Genomic DNA, 19,533 nt, shown 5'->3' with positions numbered 1-19,533 from the left:
TTAAGAGATACCTTTTGTACTTGGCATTGGTAGTGACAAATCAGTAAACACTGGAGGGGTCACAGGCCGGCTGGACAGGGGGAAGGACAGAAGGATGGGGGTACCAAAAGGGTGCATCTGTGTAATGAACAAGTGCTAATGTGCCTGGGGGCTACAGACCCATCCTAGGAAACCAAGATGCCCCTGTGTCATCCCTGCCACATGCAAAGAAGAGACAGATCCTGTGAACTGCACCGAGAGGTTACCACGTTTGGCCTCAGACTGAGAGGATGACAATACAGTATTACCCAGGCTGGCTTAAAGCTCTGCAGGGTGCAATGCTGCCTGCAAAAATGGAAAACCAGAACAGACGCTGACATCAGAAGAATGCGAGCATGGGGACAATAAGAAAAAGTGCACTAAAATAGAAAAAAAAAAAGCTGCATCTATTAACTCCAATCCTACAGCAGTGGTCATCTCAGCAGCATAAGAGTTCACAGAATTATTTTTTAATATTTAACAGAAACATGGCACTTTACATCTTCAGGGCACTGAATATACAATGATTACTCCTCACAACATCCCTGTGAGGTAGGCATTAGATTGCAGTTACTATTTGACATGTGGACAGAGGCAGAGAAGTACATAATCAGCCCTGCACAATGAAGTCAATGAAGTTCAACTCACTTAAGTGTGGAGAAGCCCCCAGTGACTTGACTGAAAATGTAAGAGTGGGGCTGAGCTGATAAAGTATCAGCTACCTTCTTTTACTCTAGTTAATTACAATGCTCAGGGTCCAACTCTGTTGCTTTCCCATATCCCCCTACAAAACCCCACCTTTGTTAAACAAGACACACATGCAGAGAGTTGCTACCAAGTGAGTTCTGCAATAGAAATAGGAAAAAAAAAAAAATCACATTTCAATTTAGCCTACATTTGAATAAAACCATGAGTGAAGTTTGCCTGCCCACTTAAATAGAACAGTTTCAACTTCAGTCCTTTTATGATATTTGAGATGGCATTTCAGCCTTCAGCTGTAAGTGTTTGCTTAACATAAGAAAATCTAGGGGAAAAAAGTTTTTGAGACAGTGATCAGTGTCTCAAAAATTATGTTTCATTTAGTTAAATCGTTCTACTGAAGTCTGAGGAATTCCTGAATAGGAGGAGGGACTTTTGGGTTTAACTCAACCCAAACTCAAACTTTTCATGTTATTTAAAAAGCCCCTTAGTATACCAGTTTCTCAAGTAAACTTCTCTATCAGAATGTTTTTGTTCCAAAAATGAAATAGAACAGTTTTGTAAACTTCAACATAATAAAAAAATCCTAGTTTGTAATATACGATTATTGATTAATTTCATTTAATAACTTTCTTTCTACTGTAAATCAACTTTAGGAAAAAAGTATACTTGACAGTATGGCTACTGTGATTAACTCATCTTCCTACAGCTTTCAGTTGAGATTTCTGAAAAGATACACTGTCCAAGAAAGATTCATAGTCTCAACCTGTAAACTACCACAACTCAGCTGAAGTCAATGTAGCTGTTATAATTCATTCAGACTGAGTGGCTAATCCACTGATTCCTTCATGTGCAGTATCGGTGACAATGGTCTGTCTCCAAGTTGAGAGATGATCACGACTGAAGAGGCCTGGGTCCACGTACTCTGAAAACCAAAATATTTTACCTTTCCCTGCAGAGAAATCTTAATTCTCATTTAATGGAAGATTCAGTCCAATGGAACAATGGCTGTGCACTATGATGGAAGAAGAACAAAGTAGTTGGAAGAAACCATCTTCATTGTGGATTGGGGGTGGGGGTGGTGATTAAAAAGAAAAAAAAAAAAAGAGGGAAGAGTTAATTGTTAACAATATTACCAATGGACACACAAACTTCTAATCTGAGATTTACTTTTCCTCTGTAAATTGAAATTTTGTCACAACCTCTCCCCAGGCGACTTTTAACCTTGGTGAATACACAGAATTTTTAAATCCAGAGCAACTGCAGTCTCCAGACAAGGCAGGAAGAAACAATAAAAACAAACAAAAAAAGCTCAGAAGTGCACTTCATATATCCTGCCTCACAAAGGGTTAAAGTGCTAAGTTTGATATATCCAAAAATTAAGCATCTCTCCTAGTCCTTTAGTTTTTTAAATGAAACTTTATCTTTGGTTTCTTGTATCTTCTCAGTAATTTTATCCTTTGTTTCCTCCATCTTCTCAGTAATTTTATCCTTTGTTTCCTCCATCTTCTCAGTAATTTTATCCTTTGTTTCCTCCATTCTATCTTGTAGATACTCCTTTACTGGTGGTGGTGTGGACATGTAGCCATTCTTACGCAAATATTTAACAGTGATGGATGTTCCTCCCAAAGTCACAGTGTATCTGGCAGGAGTTGCAATCTTAAAAAAACCCAAAGAACACTCCATGTCAATAAAACAGGACAGTATTATTTAGCAAAAGGTATTTTTAATATTGAGAATTCTTTTGGGCCAGTATCAGATACTAAAAAGTCTTCTATTTATAAGGAAATAAGCCAATATACAGTGCATATCCCCCCCACCCCCCCACCCCCCAATGCATACCCTACTTAAAGTATCCTTTTGACAAAGCCAGCACAGGCATTAGACTCGCATTTAAAAAACCCAAACCACCCACAAACCTCCCTGTGTAGCTTGTGGGACAAGCATTAGGCATCTCACAATGCAATTCAGAACAGACAGTATGTGAACACCGAACCATATAAGCAAAGAGGAAATATTGACAATGTATGTTTTAAATTCTAAAAATCCAAGAGTATAGGCATCTTTCAGTCCAAAACTAGGACACACACAGTCCTTAAGAGGTCAGCTAACCCAAGACACAATAAACCAGCTTTGTTATGCTAGACAGACTAAACTGTTCTTTCAGAACTTCAGAGATAAAGCCTGCACAATCTTTTTGCAACCTATTCTAGTGCTTCCGCATCTTGGAAGTTCCTTCCAACACTGCCAGATCTCACAGCTATAATAAAATCTTTGTATTTAACCACGTTTCTTTATTGGTCTCTTTTGGGCACAGGAATAATTGGCCAGAATAGTGCTTTCACATTTTGTTTAGGAAAGTAACCCTTTTAAATAACAGATAAGGAGCACATCACGTTGGGAAACAAAACAGGTGAGTGGCATTCAAAGAGAATACAGTACTTTGGTTTTGCACGGTCTAACATGGTTCAAGTTTCCTAAACATGGATTGTGCATATATAAAGCAGTAGAGACCCAAACCTGAATGTAAGTAATAGAGTCAAATGGACAGTGACAGTACTTGACAATGATGGAGAGCTAAGGTAGGAAGACAAACTAGCAAATGCTCTAGGATAAAAATAACTGTACTTTTATCAGGAAGTCATGATGTGTTTAGACTTTACCTCTTTATCCCTGTTAATTACGTCAGGGTTACAAAGGAATAACTTATTTGTAATTAAATCTGAGGGCAGACAATAGTTCTGCAGCAAACAAGTTATTTTAGAAATACAGACAGACTCCTTAAAAGGAACACAGAGCCCATATCAACTTGCATATGACTATTTTTACTACAAAAATGAATGTTCAAGCATGTGTAACTATCAAAGAAAGAAAACAGCATAAATTCTTTCTGCTGTAAACAAGTAAACCCTGTTTAGTTCACCAGGCAAGATTTACACCTTATTTACAAACTATAATTATACTTACTTTATACAATGCATATGCAGTTAGTGCATTTCCACTCTGGGAATTTTTCAGGATGTTTACTATGCTGTCTGGTAACCCAATCAACTCTAGGAATGGAACAACATTCACTCCTCTATAAAAGAAAAAAATAATAATCGATAACCTGAATTGGAATTTGAAACCTGAACACTGATTTAGAGTACCATTTCCATTCTTTTCATTTACACAAAGTCTGTAATCTTATAGCAAAGTATTTTTTCACCTAAGCAACGCGCTTACAGAATTGTATTTCTGTACCTATAGGCAAATTAATGTTCTTTTCAGGATTCCAAGAGGTGAGGCATTTATATTATCCCTGTTGAGCTGAGTAGCTACTAACTTACCTGTGCCCCAGTGTAGTATGTTTGGAGGTAAGTAGATATAATGGTGGTAAGACAGCTACTCAGGCTTAACTTCATGTTCTACTTTGCCTACTTTTTTTTTTTTTTTCCTTTTAAAAACTTCAGACTAATCTGCAGCATGCCTGGAAGCACAGAATCCATACTTCAGTGTCCTCCATTCACTTTTAAATATATTAAACAAATGGAATGTGGCAAAAGAAAAGGAAGCGACATGTTATATGGACAAGACTTCAGGGGTTCTGGCCCAGTTGTTCTACCTTGTCAATATAAGGTGTCAAGATGGGCGGAGGGAGCTCCTATCACAGTTTCTTTCTGTTTGAAAATCAGGGAAGCTAGTATCAGCACCAAAAAACCAAAAAGACAGCCCATCTTTACATTACAGTGGAAAGCTACATGCAGTTATAGAGGACCTGACGCTCCAATATTTAGAGATGTTATATTATCCATTTCTACCTAGTATTTTAAGCATTCATTCTTCTGTGCATGTGATCACTTTAGTATCAGAAACAGTAACAGGCAGTTAATTTACTAAAGACCCTGCAATCCAAAGGCCTATCTCCAGAGCAGAAAAAGTAGACCTAGTAAGATTTGAAAGACAGCATTAACAGCGTTATTTCATAAACTACCGTTGTTTAGTCTTGTATCATGAGTAGTCATTCTGAAAGTTATTTTTCCACTTCAAGAGGGTACTGCTCCTGTGGCATGACAAACTGAAGCTTTGTTACAGTTTCTAGTTAAATATTTCAGTTGTTTTCATCCATCAAATACCTATTTCAGCAGCTAACTTTGACTGAAGATTACTTTTTTTGGAACACTTACCTGAAATTTCTGGATGTAAGTATCAAGATGAATTAATCCAAAGCAAAATATTTTTATAGCTGAAGACCTTTATTCCTCTGACATGAGCTAAATTTAGAATGACATTTGGATCTATAGCTCCTAGAAAGGGCAATTATGCCCGCTGGTTAGAGTAACTAAAACACTTGTGTGGTAAGGCGTTCTGATGTCAAAACCCCATTTTTGCCACCATGAAATACACAACACTAGCAATCCAGAAATAAACATTTACTCTTATTTAGCAAACCATTTGCAGACAGATAAAACCTTTCAACTGAACTAGCAGCTCATAGATGATACAGTAGTTCTTTTTCCTAAGAAATGCCATTTTCCAGAATAGTATCTGGCACGTGCTACAGCTGAAAACCCCAAATTAAAATACTCAATTTATCTTTTTTTTAACCACACAAATATTTAATTTCCAGTTAAAGAGTCTGGCCTACAGTAGCAATTTTTTTCAGTGGAAGACAGGAAAGACAGGGAAAAAAAAAGGAAAAGATACACATGACTTGCAAAGAGCTCAGAGTGAGGTGAACGACATGGAAGTCCAATGATGAGGGAGGATCAGTGAAGAAGGCGAGAGAAAAATGGCAAAATACCCCTCAAGTCAAATGGCAAAAAAACCCCAAAAAACAAAACAGGTCTACAAAGACCTCACCTAGCAATTTGTAATCAGGATTCGAAATCCCTATCTTAACCTTGTCAGAGGTTACTAATAATTTCAATGATGTTTACATCCATGCATATTTTGGGGAGATGAGCATTTCTTCAGGTATCTGGTATGCATCAATAACAGCATGATAATAGTGTGTATGTGACACACTCAAGTCCTATACTCTTTCAATATTAATCTTATGCTTCAGTTAAAAACATAGCCTCATTTCCCTATTACATATAGAGTCATTTTAACATGTAATAATAATCTATATGTCCTTTCACCTGTGAAAGTCAGTCTCAATTCAACAGCAGTATTGGACACTGCAACAGAATATCAACTTACTTCATGGCTGCATAGTAAAAGGATCCAAACCATACAGTGGAAGTCAGAATATGCACTGGAATCATGACTTTTCCATACTGTTTAAAAGTCTTCTTGAATCTCTGAACGAGACTAATTGATTTGTCTTGTAATGGATCAGGTTCTGAAGAATCTGACTCTACAGGGCTCTGCTTGGGTGTATCAGTGGCTGAAGTCAAAGGATTTTTCTCTTCTGGTACTTTGTGAGGAGTGTCTGCTGGCTGTGATGCAAAAGGACTTTTCTTTGAGGCAAAGTGTGCTGCACCTGCATGAAGACGTCGTTTAGGAGGGTCCCGTGCCAAAATCACTTTGCACCCAGCATTAGACAACACCGACTGTCCTTTTAAGCACTGGAAGATACTAGTGCGAGGAAAAACCAAACATGTCCCACGTGCCAGCTGAGATGCAGTATGTAATAGACTCTGATGCATTTTGATGAAATGTGGCTGAGGTTTTTAGAGAGGAAACAAAAAGAAAAGAGCAAACACATTGCAATTCAATAATTTAATTTCTATTTGCTGTAATGCCACTTGAAATTCTCAAATTTTAAATTGCTTTCTATTCTTCAACTTTAAAAGGTTTTCCTTACCTTGCTTTGCAGAAATGGCTACCTTCCAGAATTAAGCAAATAATTTTAGATCCCACTTCTTTAGCATTCTGAACTAAAATGGCCCCTTCACTTAACACACACTGCTCCTTACAGCTAAAACACTCACGTTACTCTCTAAAAACACTTTTAGATGTTTAATGCTATCTGCTGCTTTTGTCTGCATAATCTGGCACAGTTGTTGAAAAGTTACCTCTGAAACTTTACTTCTAGTAGCAACTGATAGTTTGATACTTTGAGCCTACATACAGATAGTATGAACTCACTTAAGTGCAATTAACATTAATTTTTGGTGTCAATACAGTTAGTTTTGGTACAATTTTCATATTCTATACAACTTTGAACTAAAAGTTAATACAGTAAAAAAATAATCAGTAACTTATTAATAATCAATTAATAAGAAATAACCTTAATAGCAATAAACCATAACAGCCTGCTAGTATAAATCTGTTAGGAAGGGGGATGGTGCTGTTGAATGTCATGTATTAACACAAGCAAAATTGAACTGCAATTTCCAAAATATTACAATGCAAATAATATTTTCAAAATCTGGATAACCCAGTTAACTTTATGATTTTGAATACCTAACAGGTTTTTTTAACTTTCAGGAGTAACCCCATTTACAGATTCCCCACAAAAGAGGGTAATTTTGTCTGGCATGTACAAACATCAAGAAGTCATTTTTTTCCCCCAAAAAATGCATGATTTGAACTAGTGAATGAAATATTCTCCCCTTTAAACAATGACTGGAAGTTACAGAACTAGTTTTCCTTCCCTCCAAAAAAAGTGCCAGTAACTGATTTTATGTAATGAAAAAATGTCAGTTAAGTTGTATTACAATGCTCAAATATTTCTGATGCTTTTGTATTTAATTATCATAACAATTCTTGATCCAAACTAGAAATCATTAAAGTTTAATTCAAACTCCACTGTCACCTTCATATGTGCTCCCCTTCACTTATAGTGTTAGATACATTTCAATTGGGTGTTTCGATAGTGAATTTGTCTAGGCTGCTGAAAAATGATCAATACTTCATAACACAGGCAGAAGGTTTTAAAAAAATAAATAAAATGAAGCCATACATACATACCCTTTATTACTTTCCAGATCTGCAACAAGAACAGTATGATTAGGTTTGTATCTTCAAAAAGTTGTAACTCTTCCACTTGTTCCTCACCTTTCAAATATATCTCTTGAACATATTGATGACTCTGCTAAAGTAGAAAAAAGGCTTATTTAGAGAAACAGCAACAACAGCAAACTAATATGAAGAAGATTTTTGGTGAGCCCGAAACCTTGCTTACTGAAGAAGTTATTGGTATAAATTCCCCTTTGGATACTGACACAGTAATGGGAGATTTTTTTTTGTGTAACTTAGAAGTTCCTCAACTTTGAATTACCGTTTCCTTCCAAGAGACAGAAGTTTCATAACCCAAATGCATCTGTTGGAATATTCCTGCCTGTATGTTTTCTAGGTATTTTTATGTTATTGTTGTACTTGAATTAGTTGCAATTACTAGAATTACAGTGTTTGATGTGGGGAAAAGATCAGAGGAATGGTTTCAAACTCCCTGGGAACCTCAACCTTGCACATCAAGCACAGACACCCACTTCTGTTGAACTTGTATTAACACGAGGTATTGCATCAACAGGGAAAAAGGAACACTTGTCTCTATGCAAGCAAGCAGTAACTCACTCCTGTTGAGTTATGAACTCTTGTGGGAGCCAAGAAATACTGCTGCTTATAGAGCAGTAGATCAGCTACAGGTACTGCCTCTCTCAGAGTCAGTTTTCTGCAAGAACTCACTGAAATAACTACTTGTGCTATCTCTGGTTTTATGAGAAGTGGAGATTCTTGCTGAATTCTTAGATCCAAATGCAATCGCTTCTCAAAACAAAAAGTAGTGAGAAGACTCAGCAAAATTCAAGTGTTAAGATGGCACACTGCCATATACTAACTACCTTACCAATTCACAGAAATTGTAACAAACTGGAAGAATTCAACTACACTGCTTGCCTATGGCCACTTACGCTCCTTTCCTGAGGGATAACTCTCCACAGCAGACTGTCTCCCCCCTCTCACTAACAGTACACAACACTAAACATCTGCCCCAAGTAGATTTCCACAATATCCAGCCAGCAGACTCCGCAAAGGTTACCTACCCATCTATGGGAATTTGGGAGCTCTTGAGTCAGACTACTACTGTTCACCTGTTTTCAGCAGACGGTACCCTATTGAGAAATACCTGTTCCAAACAAGCTTTGACAATTGCTACCACACAGGATGGGGACAACTATGCTCAGCGTGCTGATTTTGGTTCATTAATGTTATTGACTGGACTCTGCATTCCGAACAGCCTTGGAAGGAGATCATTCTTCTGTACAGATGCAGGAAGAAACTGAACAAGTATTTCTGAATTTTTGCATTCTACATAGTGTATATATAGCAGCATTTCTCAGAACAGTTTCTAGGTTTTGCTGTTCAGCACCTACTGACAGCACAAAAATAACGCTGTACCACCACACCTCTGATTCATTGCAATGACTGCAGAACACGTGGTATTAAACGGCTGCCAGGGGGCTAGAATTCTCCTTAATGCAAAGAAGCAATGGGTCACTACACTCATCAGTCAGTAGCTAACATAGCTCTGTGATTAGTAAATGAGTTTCAAGGCCTCTGCTCACAAGTTAGCTGCACCGTGTAAAACTTAAAATGTCACCAATGGCTTTTAAAGCAGGGGAACTACCAGGGCTACTGACAAAGAGTTGCCACGCCACTTTTTTTCTTCCTGCATCCTCAGATGGACTTAGAACTCATTAACTAAAGGGTTTTTCTCCATGATGCAAGACCTGGTTGGTCAAAGGGAAGGTTCTCTGTCTAGGGTCGATCCTGAAAAGGTCCTGAACCTCGTAAGCACAGATGGTATGGTTCTAGTTAATGTTCTGCAGAACAGCTTACTTTTTGCTTCTCTACTTTATAAAAATTTTGCTAGATGCTTGATATATAAAAGGCTTAAATATGATAGTGCTTCTATTTGAGATAATAAAACAGGTTTTTTAAAACAAGGTTGGCATTTTCCTAACAAACCTACTGTGTTTCATAGGTAAAAGCTTCATTTTACTTATCTAAATGAACAGAGGAGAGGCTTCTGAAGCATCAGTAAATTGAAGATTATGCTACTTTCCAGCAGCACGACAAGACTAAATGAGGCAAGTATTACAACGGTTACAGCAGGAAAGGCAAATTAATAAAACAACAGATTACTATAGCATACACTTCGTAAATTGATTTTAAATAAATGAATATTGTTAAAGGGGTAATAGGTGCAGCTACTCAACTGTAGTATTTTAATTACTTGGCTCAACGTTGCAAACAAATCTTAAACAGGACAGACAAAGCGCACAATAAATGTGGCTGGAGGTCCAAATGAAACTTAGTTGTTTCATCCCTCTAAAACACGAGATGAATACAGAAAATCTGTCCTTTAAGACAGTTAGTGAAAGAAAGTTCCTAGCACCCTGTGTGCTCAACAGGCAGCGGGAGAAAGTGTGCGAGCCTATAAATTTGAGACACAATTCTATTCTCTAAGTATAATACTTTCATTAAAGAAATTACTGGAGCTATATAAGGTATACAAGCTATACAATTTCCCTGTAACTTTAGGTTGTTCAAACTACTCTGATTCTAAGGAAGCCAGGACAGTAACCTAAATGTTACCCACAATTGCACCTAGTGACTTTTCAGAAGTTGTTTCTTTATTTTAGTGCGTTTTATTTTTTTCATGCTATTGCACAATGCTGTAAAGACACAGAAAGGAAAGAAGCTAGATGCTTCAGATACAAAGGTGGAAAAGCAGCTGGCCTGTGGCCAGAGAATTTTGCAGTGGGGGTGGGGCATGAACAGAAGGTATTTGGAAGCATCTTAGATGTCTACATTAGCTTTCTCTTAAAAATGCCACAAGGAAAAAAAAATAATACGGGGATGTCTAAGGACAAACATAGCTGTTCTCTGCTGTAAGAATGCCATGCGGTCAGTGACTAAATAGATGCTAGTAGGCCAATCTATGAAACTATATACTAACGCTTCTGGGAGAAGGTCTCCAATTCAGTGCTGTCATATTCTGGCTGACTACTCAGAGTATCTCTGGCTGGCTGTAAACTGAGCTGAAGGGATCCTGGCTGTTCAGGACATACTCCTGGGTTGCAATTCTTGGCCATCCATTTAGTTCTTGAAGGCAGCTCTCTCTCATGGCAAGCTATTAAGAAGGCCTCTGACAAAGGGAGTGCTCCAGTGCCCTCTTCAGGGAAAGTATAGATCAGCTTCTTATTACAGTAGTAGAGTTTTTGTTTAGCAAACTTTTGTACTTCTGTTATAATTTAGATCAGCTTTGGCATAAACCTGATGTACTGCAGGAGTACTGTCTCTTGCATTTGCTCTGCTAAATCTTTGCCTTCCAGTGATTACTAGGAAGTACAGATTAGACCTCCTTTTGTTCCTGAGGACAACAAAAGCTCGCTAGGATCTTTTAATGTCAGAGTTCATCTATGACTACCACAAATTCATCGTTTTGGATGTGTGCCAACATTTTATGCAAAAAAAGAAATGGGATCAGTGGTAAAACATAGAAGTAACAAGCCAGGCCAATATAGGTACAGCAAAAGCTGCTGTTGATATCTGCTGTTGGAAAGATAAACCATGCCAGAGATGCTGTCAGATGAAACTTTCATCAGAGTAATTTGTATTAAAAGTTACCCCATTACAGTTAACTTTTTTTGAGCTCCCAGAGAAATTAAAATACAAGAATATGTGGTCGATATAAGATGGCAAAAACTTTAGTGTAAATTCTTTTGCAAAAGAGGTCAGAAAGCACCCGAGGGAATTGAGGGTGTAGCATATGTAGATTACAGTGGTTTATTTTCTCAGTTCTACCAGAAACACTCTGGATACAATTATGTAAATATGGATGAATTTAAAACATTTTTCCCTGTTCTGTTACTGTTTAAAAAAAGAACATTAATTATACCACAGGAGAGCTCCCAATGAAAATCCATGAGCTTTTTCCATTCCCAAGACACCTTTCTATGAAATCAGAGAATTAATTTACATCCTTGTCATTTTTAGTGTAAAATCAAGCAAACTTTGAGGGTTGTCTGTTGTATATACAGAAGAATTTTGAAAAGACTCTTAAGTTTTCAGAAATCCTTTCCAGCTCACTCTTCAGACTGCATAAAAGGCAAATACAGAGTTCTCATCCAAACAGATCAGTTTAATACCCCCCCTTGCTTACATTTATACTAAATACAATTAAAATAAATAAAGCAAAACTTGTTTTCACATTTCAATAATTCTTTTCATAAACTTATTGACAGTATATTAAAAAGAAAAAAGGGCATCTTGCCAAGGTCCTAAACCATAATTAAAAAAAACCCTGAACAGAAAAAACACATGGGTTTCCTAAAATGCTTGGAGCACATTTTAGAATTATTGTAATAATAGCACAATACATGCAAAGCATCATTGTTTTTCCTAAACTCAATATAAGACTGTAACTATAAGCCTTAGTAACTGCAATAGTTCAGCATAACATGCAGTCACTACCCATGGATGGGAAAACGGCAGTGTATAGGGACTTTTTGTTCTTTGTATCAGTACATTTAAAGTGTATGTATGAGCATTCAGAATTTGTATTTTGACCTTTACTACTTTTGCAGTGTCCCTGATACAATCTGTTATACATTCTAGACTAAGAAATTTGGTTCTAACTTGAAGTTTGGGCATCACTAGCCGTCTAATCTTGTCTATCAGTCAGAACTGTCTAGAATACATAACACCACATTTTAGGTTAAAGGGAGTAATGCAAAATAAGTCATCGTGATATTTATTAAAATCTTGGTTAAAAAATAATCATGTTAAAGCAAATGAAAGAGTGAACTCTTGTAGACAAATCACACACATTAGACCCATCCCACCTCCACCACATTTAATCTCTGTAATACCTCCACTTAGCAAATGCTATGCTATAATTTTTAAATTGATCGTATTACTACAGTTCAATACTGATGTAAGTGGAGACAAGCCAACAACTTTTTTACCCTTATTTTATCTGAACTACTCTTGTACTTGCTAAAACAAAGAGTGAAGTCACAAAAGTAAGATAAACCCTCATAGTGTCCTTACACACAGCAATCTTCTCTACAGCAATTTTCTGATAATCAGAAGGCAAATGAAGCATGAGAACGTAATGCAATGCCTACCTGTTGATTTACAGATCTGGAATGCTAAACAGGAGGCTTAACAGCTGATTTGCACCCAGTCAATACTACAGTGGTATCCCCATTTTCCTCTATGTTAGAAGGCATTGAATCTTAAGCTTGCATGCAGTTAAGCATTATATAAAAGTGTGAGTGTCCTTCCTCTAATTCTTCTAAAACAAAGCATCACAATCATTTGTAGTGCTTTCTGCTCTTCAGAACGATGTTTTTAATAACTGGTGCTATTCCTTCTTTTAACTGTTTTCCTGTTCCATAGTGCTGAACAGCTACCCCGGGGTTCCTTCATTCAGAAGTTTGATTCTGCCCTCTACTGAATTTTTACATAAGTACACCTCTCATACTTATACTGCAAAAGGTCTTTGCTCTCCACAATTCCTTCCAGTAAGTCTAAGTTTGCTGGACCATCTTCTATGTTGGTTTCAGAGCCTCCCAAAACAACAGACAGGTGTCAAGGGAAGGAGAAAAAACCCTGCCTTTTAAAGTGCTATCTGATTTGACTTTTTGTCTGTTTGTCACTCCATAGACAGGTGTCTGCAATAAGCAAGATAGAAAAGTTATGCTTTTAAACCTTAACTAAGCTTTAAAATAGGTATATACATCTATGCTAAAAGGGTTAAAAAAGCCCTTTGTTTGTTCAAAGCAGGGATTGTACTGTCTGCTTATTATTTTGCCCTTCTGCACATTACCTTTCACTTGACACTAATGATCAAAACACGTTCTAATTCTCCTTTCTATTCCACTCTTATGTAGTAACTTTCTCAAGCAACCCCTAATAGCCTCTTTCATCTTTGTATCTCCCAATGTATCATTAGATCATTCCCCTCAAGACACTTGTGTTTTTCTGTCAAGCAAGTTTTGAATCAGAGGGCTGTTAACATGGAGGTGTAGGTGTGCGGTGGTACAGTTTACAAAGCTGTGGGAGGTTTCTACCAAGCAACTAAAAGGAGCAGCAAAAGGTAATTCACATAAGCAAGCTTCATGTCAGCAGTTTCCTGCATATGGCTTTGAACTCCCTCAGGAAAAAAACACCCCCAAGTGAACTGGCGAGCGAGTTAGATGCTAAAACACAAACAAATAAATAAATATACAGATCCATTTTCTACACTTTACTGAAACATTGCTGGAGAATTTCTTAGGATCTCCCCTCTTAATAGTTCAGTGAACCTTATTTGGCAGCTTCTCGCCTCTTTCAATTTTCACTGAGCATCTCAGGAGTTCTGAGTGTACATTTTAACACATACAGGAACACATTAGAAACACAACTATTCTATGTTCAGGGTTCAGATATTTCTTCTATGAAGTTCTGCTACCTCTCTTTAGAATGCATAGCTGCTGTGCACATCTCTTTTCACTAACAGAGCCACCAACAACAATCAAAAGGCTGCAGGCAAAACTGAACTCCAGCTTGCTCAAGACTTCCTGCTATTCATAATTTAGATTCTAGTAGCCAAGCTCATTTTTTAATTCATAATCTTCCCACTCAGGACTTTGCTGATATAAAAATTAATTATAATATTTAATTTAAACAGCTCTCGGAGTTATAATCAAGTATTTACTCCTGAAAGGTCTAATGAAACAACTGGAGACACTCTGTAGATACTGTGACTTTTATTAAAACAAATATTGGTAATAAAGTTCATCCTTTTTGACCAGACCATAGAATAAGAGCTTAGGTATTCAAATACTCTTTTTTTTTTTGACTAACTATAAAAGGCATTTAGTAGGGATATGCTTAATGTTAGATCTTAGCATCAACTTTACACAGCCTTCTGCCTCATCTTGCATTGGGACTCCGAAACTGTTTCTTTTCTAGCCTTGATAAATGCCATTTTTTGCCACCTTGGATCTTTGCAGGTGTTGTCTCATTGTTCTGAGTCTCTTCCCTCCATAACTCAACCATAACCAATGGTATTGGCTGTAATAATACTTCAAATGCAAGTTATATTATGTAACAATTTTACAAAGCACTTAAAACAGCAACCTCTACCAAGTAACAAGTCTTCTACTCATCAAATTCACCAAAGCGTTTCTAAGACTTTCACAAAACATCCTCAAGGAAAAACTCTGAAGCCTTACAAATAGAAACAAAAGTAGGAATAAGCACAAACCAGCCCCAAACTGAGAAAAAACCCACAGCTTCAGTAAGAACAGAATTCACAGTGGAAGCATTAGGCTCAATTTTTTTTCTTTTATATTCTCACCACATTTATTTCACATTCTCAAACACTGAAAAGCTGTCATTTTCCCCAGCAAAAAATACAGAATGTTCATCTTTCAGCAGAATTACTGTTGGCAGACATTCACTTCCAGTATAAACCTTTTCTAAATATTCAAACTAAGTGTTGAATTCTCTGTTGTGAATTCAAACTTGTCCATATGGGGAAATCTGTGTAGTATCAATCAGAGTATCTTGAAAAATTATGTGTGAAGATGCTGATCATAACATTTACAGAACACACACACGCTCAAAACCACACTCTTCATCTAATTTTTAGTAAATGCTGTTCCCCACATCTCTACAAATGAATGTGAACTGTTCTCATGAAAGTAGTATTTTTTTTATTAAGGTCTTGATACTTGAGTAGATAAACTTTCCTGCCCACTATTAAATTTAATGCCTTATACAACATCTTTTGCTTACAGGACATGGTTGATGATGTTACCAGACACACAAACAACAAAATGACACCATTTATAAATGTCTGAAAGAACATAAGAGACTGAGAGCTGTGTTTTTACACCAGAAGGAAAAGTCTGACAGGACTTCAGTAATAGGGCCCTAATAATGCTCCTGCTTACAGTCTGCTGTATTCAGCTTGAGAGAGAACACTCCTGTGACTGCAACACTGCAGCCTTTGAAAGCACACTGCCTTCTATGAGATGTGATTAACAATGCCCAAGGCTTTTATTTCGGCACAGAAACCTTCCTCCATCAGAAAGTACTCTCCTATGGCCTGAGAGAGCAGGAAGCAAAAAATGACATCTAATTTTAACATTAGCGAAATCAACTTTTAAATTCACAAAACATTAAGAGCAAATAGCTGACTGACACGTGTGGGACTAAGCACTACCATTACGGTCGAAAGATAAATACCCTCATGTTCTACTTAACCAGCTACTTCTGGAAGAGACTTTAAGAACTGCTGTAAAGCCACCCATGTATTTTTATTTAGAATCAACAAAGTCTAGCCATTTGAAAAAAAACCACATCAAACCCACCATCACTGCTGTGTTTTATTTATAATTTGTTCATGAGCACCAGACTGTACTAACCCCCCACTCCCTTCCCTCATCCCACTCTGCCAGGACAGACTACACGTGTTCTAGGAGCTACAAGGGATCATCTGCTACAATGCTCTGTACGTCTGCTACAAAGCCACAATCACAGCTGCACAACTTCTTGTTTCACAGATACAAGAAATGCTACACATGGTCAAGGTCAGTTTTTGGACAAGATCCAAGCAATTAGAATTTACAGCCCAGCTAAGTGGCACCTTCATTTTCTGATGTGCACAAACAGAATACAACGTAGTTTTACCATTCAGATGTCTGTTTAGAAGGAGTAGTGCCATGTCTGGCAACCCAATGAAAAAAAAAAATATTTTTGTTAACTCATACAATGGATAGCTAGTTTGAAGATGATGCGGGCAGAACTAACTGATGGAAGGCACAGGCATAGAAAGGATTAGAGCTGTTTAGAGGACACAAAGTTCATGAGAACATAGATCACTACCACTTGCACTGCAGAATTCTAGACATCAACGAGAGTAAAGCCCTACTATATAATCCCAGAGCCTTAAAGGAGAAATTACTTCTGCCCTTAACTGCTTACTTACTAGGACAGACAGAAGGTGGGGGACTGACATAACTAGGCACACTAATCTGGCCTACCAACCTGGTTAAACTATAATTTTTCTGACAGTTTGAAGCGATATATTCTTGACTTAATATGAATAAACTACATTGGACTTAACATACCTATACTGGTACCTTCAAGACTTAAATTTAGGAAGGTATCATCACAACAGATCATACAGATTCTTTAACTGAGTAACAACTTTCTACTCTTACTGTAATTTTATTGTAATGACAGGGACATGAAGAATAATCTGTGGTGTTAAGAGGTATCATGATTCACGACTTGAAGTTCTGTAGCTTGAGCAGCATTCTTTTTTTGTTGTTGTTACGGCCATACTAAACAATCCGTTTGTCTTAAGTCAAAGAATCTACTACAAAAACTTTATAGTCACTAAGAATCCCTGACCTTGAGGTTGATCTCTGATCTAAAGTGATGGCACTAGGTAGTTACCTATCAGAACAGCAAGGTAAAATCCTTATGATCTATTATGATGACACCTTACTGTCCAGGAATGCCTCAATCATGTTTTGGGCCCAGGCCTCAGTTCTTCTAGTGGTTTTATGCCATTCTTAATACTGAAATATTGCTGATTGATGCTGAATTTGCTTCAGCATCTGATTTTCAAAGTAAGTTCAGATTCAACTATCTGGGTTCACAGCGTATCAACACCAAGAACTTTGTTGGATCTTTTCCCCAATCTGCAAAACCAACTGATTACAAGGAATCTTATGCATTCAACTAGCAGTTTCACATTGTAAAAAATCAGCCCTCTTTCTGCTTTTGTCATTGAATTTGTTGTGGCCTTATCTTCAAGACCAGTCAGAACTCCCTCCAGATCCAGAAATGTGTCAAGATGCAAACTGAGGGCTGTTACCTGAGATAAGGGGGCATCAAGAACTCAGTCTTGCAAAACCAGACTTCAGTTTCTCAGTGATGCCTATAAGCATACACAGAGAGCTAGGTCAGTTTGGAGATATCTACAGCAAGAGAATTACACAGATACTTTTAAAAACCAAAATCAGATCAAACCTTTTCTTATCAGCTGATATAGTCTGTAAGGTAGATCTGTAGACAGTCATGCTAGACAAATCCTTAACTTCTTACATGCTCTTTAGCAGTCTGAAATTTGCCTACTCAGTTTTTGCCATGTGCAAGCCACCAGATATCCACCTACTCAAATAATCAAATGATGTTCCCCCCCCAATGGAAGTGCTTCTCAAGCAGCAAGTGCAATACAATAATGCTGCCGCAGAGGCCAGTCATCCTCCTTTTACCTCAAGCAGCCCTTGAACATAAAAGGAGTTAAACATCTGCTGTCAGCCCCATAGGAGGAGATGGATGGTGGGGACACGTTATCCTCTGTGCATGCATTTCCCACACAGAAGCAGCTGCAAGTCATATAAGCGAGTGGCACAGGCAGCAAAACACATTCCAGATAAGGAATCTGTTCCCTAACCCTCCCCTAAAGTAGCAAAACTTTGGCAAATAATTTTATGTTTATGCTTGTAACAGCAATAACATCTTGGGGTTTTTGTAAACTGAGGAACACTTTCAGTTTAAGAATTAGTTTTGGTAAAAAATTCTAGGTCACCTCACGTACTCCTGTCCACATTAATGTTTTCTCTTTTGGGCCAGCTTGTAGAAGGCATTTCAGAAACAGATGTAAATAAGGCGGAACATGTAGTTTGTAATACCTGACGTAAATCCACATTTGAATTAAGAACTTTAACAAAAATTCTCATGACTTCTCAGTCTGCCTCCCTGGATAACTCCCATAGTTAATTACCAGAAGCAGATTACTAATGAGAACCATAACTCTCTGCAACTTTGCCAACAGGGTTGTGCCTCATTCGGGCAGCCACTGCCTCCTAAGGATTCAGACTCCTCCAAAGATGGTCCATACAAAACGTAAAGAGAAAAAACGGTGCTGAGAGCTCAAGACGAGCAAGAAAACATAGTTTTACCAGTGAACAGGTAAGAGGAGCAAAAGTCGCATTTTTGAGATTCTCCTACTGAGGGAAGCCAGCCCTTTGCTCTTATTTGTCACGTACGACAAGCCAGTCACCGAGAACAGCTCAAAGCATTTATTAGACAAGAAAATATTTGCTCGGCCTCTTTAAATAGTATAGAAAGTCAAGAAACGCGCAGAATCGGTTGTCTCCGGACAGAAACACCATCAGGAGCGAAACCTAACTACGGCCCTATAACGGTGCAACTGTCAGAGAGCGGCGGCCGGCGTCTTCCACGCCAGACCGAACGGCCCCGCAGTTTGCAAAAGAGAAAGCAGCGGGGGGAAGGCACCGAGCTCCAGGCGGCCAGCCCGCCTCGCCGCGCCCCCGGCCACCAGCGGCCGCCGGTCGGTCAACCCAACCCCCGGGACCGCGATGGCAAAACAGCCGGGGGCGGGGGCGCCCGCGGGTCCCGCCGCCGCCGCCCACCAGCCAGCGCGCGGCAGCGGCCACGCGCCCTCCCGCCGCCGCCGCCCGGGGGGCTCCGGGAGGCGCCCGCACCCGCCTCGGCCCGCTGCCGGGCGGCGGCCCCTCCCCCTCGGCCCCACCGAGCGGGTACCTTGTGGCCACGCCACCGCTCCTCCTCACGGGCCCCGAGCCATGGAGACGCGCCGGGCGGCGGTTGACCGACGGCCGCTGCCGCGCGCGCCGCTCCCGTCACCTCCCCCTGACCCGCCCCGCGCGCGCGGCAGGACAACGTGCGGCAGCGCCCGTCCCCACCATCACCTTGAGGCCCGGCGGGGCCCGACGGCGCAGGCGCGCGCCGCGCCCCCTCGCACGGCCCTCTGGGGCCGGCAGTCCTGCCGCGGTGGGCCCAGCCCGGGCGCCGAGCCTCGTCACGTCTCTCGCGTCGCGCAGCCCCGCG

The 19,533-nt window shown here is 39.0% G+C and overlaps 1 protein-coding gene across 3 annotated transcripts; it reads right to left on the bottom strand.

The window, feature by feature from the left end:
• Positions 1-472: 472 nt before the first annotated feature.
• FAM210A (family with sequence similarity 210 member A) lies at positions 473-19,503 on the bottom strand. Of its 3 annotated transcripts, none has more exons than XM_040585650.1 (5): positions 19,395-19,503; positions 7,618-7,741; positions 5,902-6,365; positions 3,685-3,796; positions 473-2,376 (listed from the first exon to the last, which is right to left on the bottom strand). In XM_040585650.1, the coding sequence occupies exons 3-5, from the start codon at positions 6,348-6,350 to the stop codon at positions 2,110-2,112; spliced, it is 828 nt and encodes a 275-aa protein (XP_040441584.1). In that variant the 5' UTR covers positions 6,351-6,365; positions 7,618-7,741; positions 19,395-19,503; the 3' UTR covers positions 473-2,109. The 3 variants fall into 3 exon arrangements, with proteins under 3 accessions (XP_040441584.1, XP_040441582.1, XP_040441583.1); XM_040585648.1 differs by lacking the exon at positions 19,395-19,503 and adding an exon at positions 19,228-19,377; XM_040585649.1 differs by lacking the exon at positions 19,395-19,503 and adding an exon at positions 19,228-19,377 and having other exon boundaries at positions 7,618-7,738.
• Between the last annotated feature and the right edge of the window lie 30 nt (positions 19,504-19,533).

The sequence above is a fragment of the Falco naumanni genome, chromosome 3 (genome assembly GCF_017639655.2).
Source record: "Falco naumanni isolate bFalNau1 chromosome 3, bFalNau1.pat, whole genome shotgun sequence".
NCBI classification, from domain to species: Eukaryota; Metazoa; Chordata; class Aves; order Falconiformes; family Falconidae; genus Falco; species Falco naumanni.
Note: the sequence above shows the minus strand (reverse complement) of the source record. Positions and strands in the feature narration are given on the sequence as shown.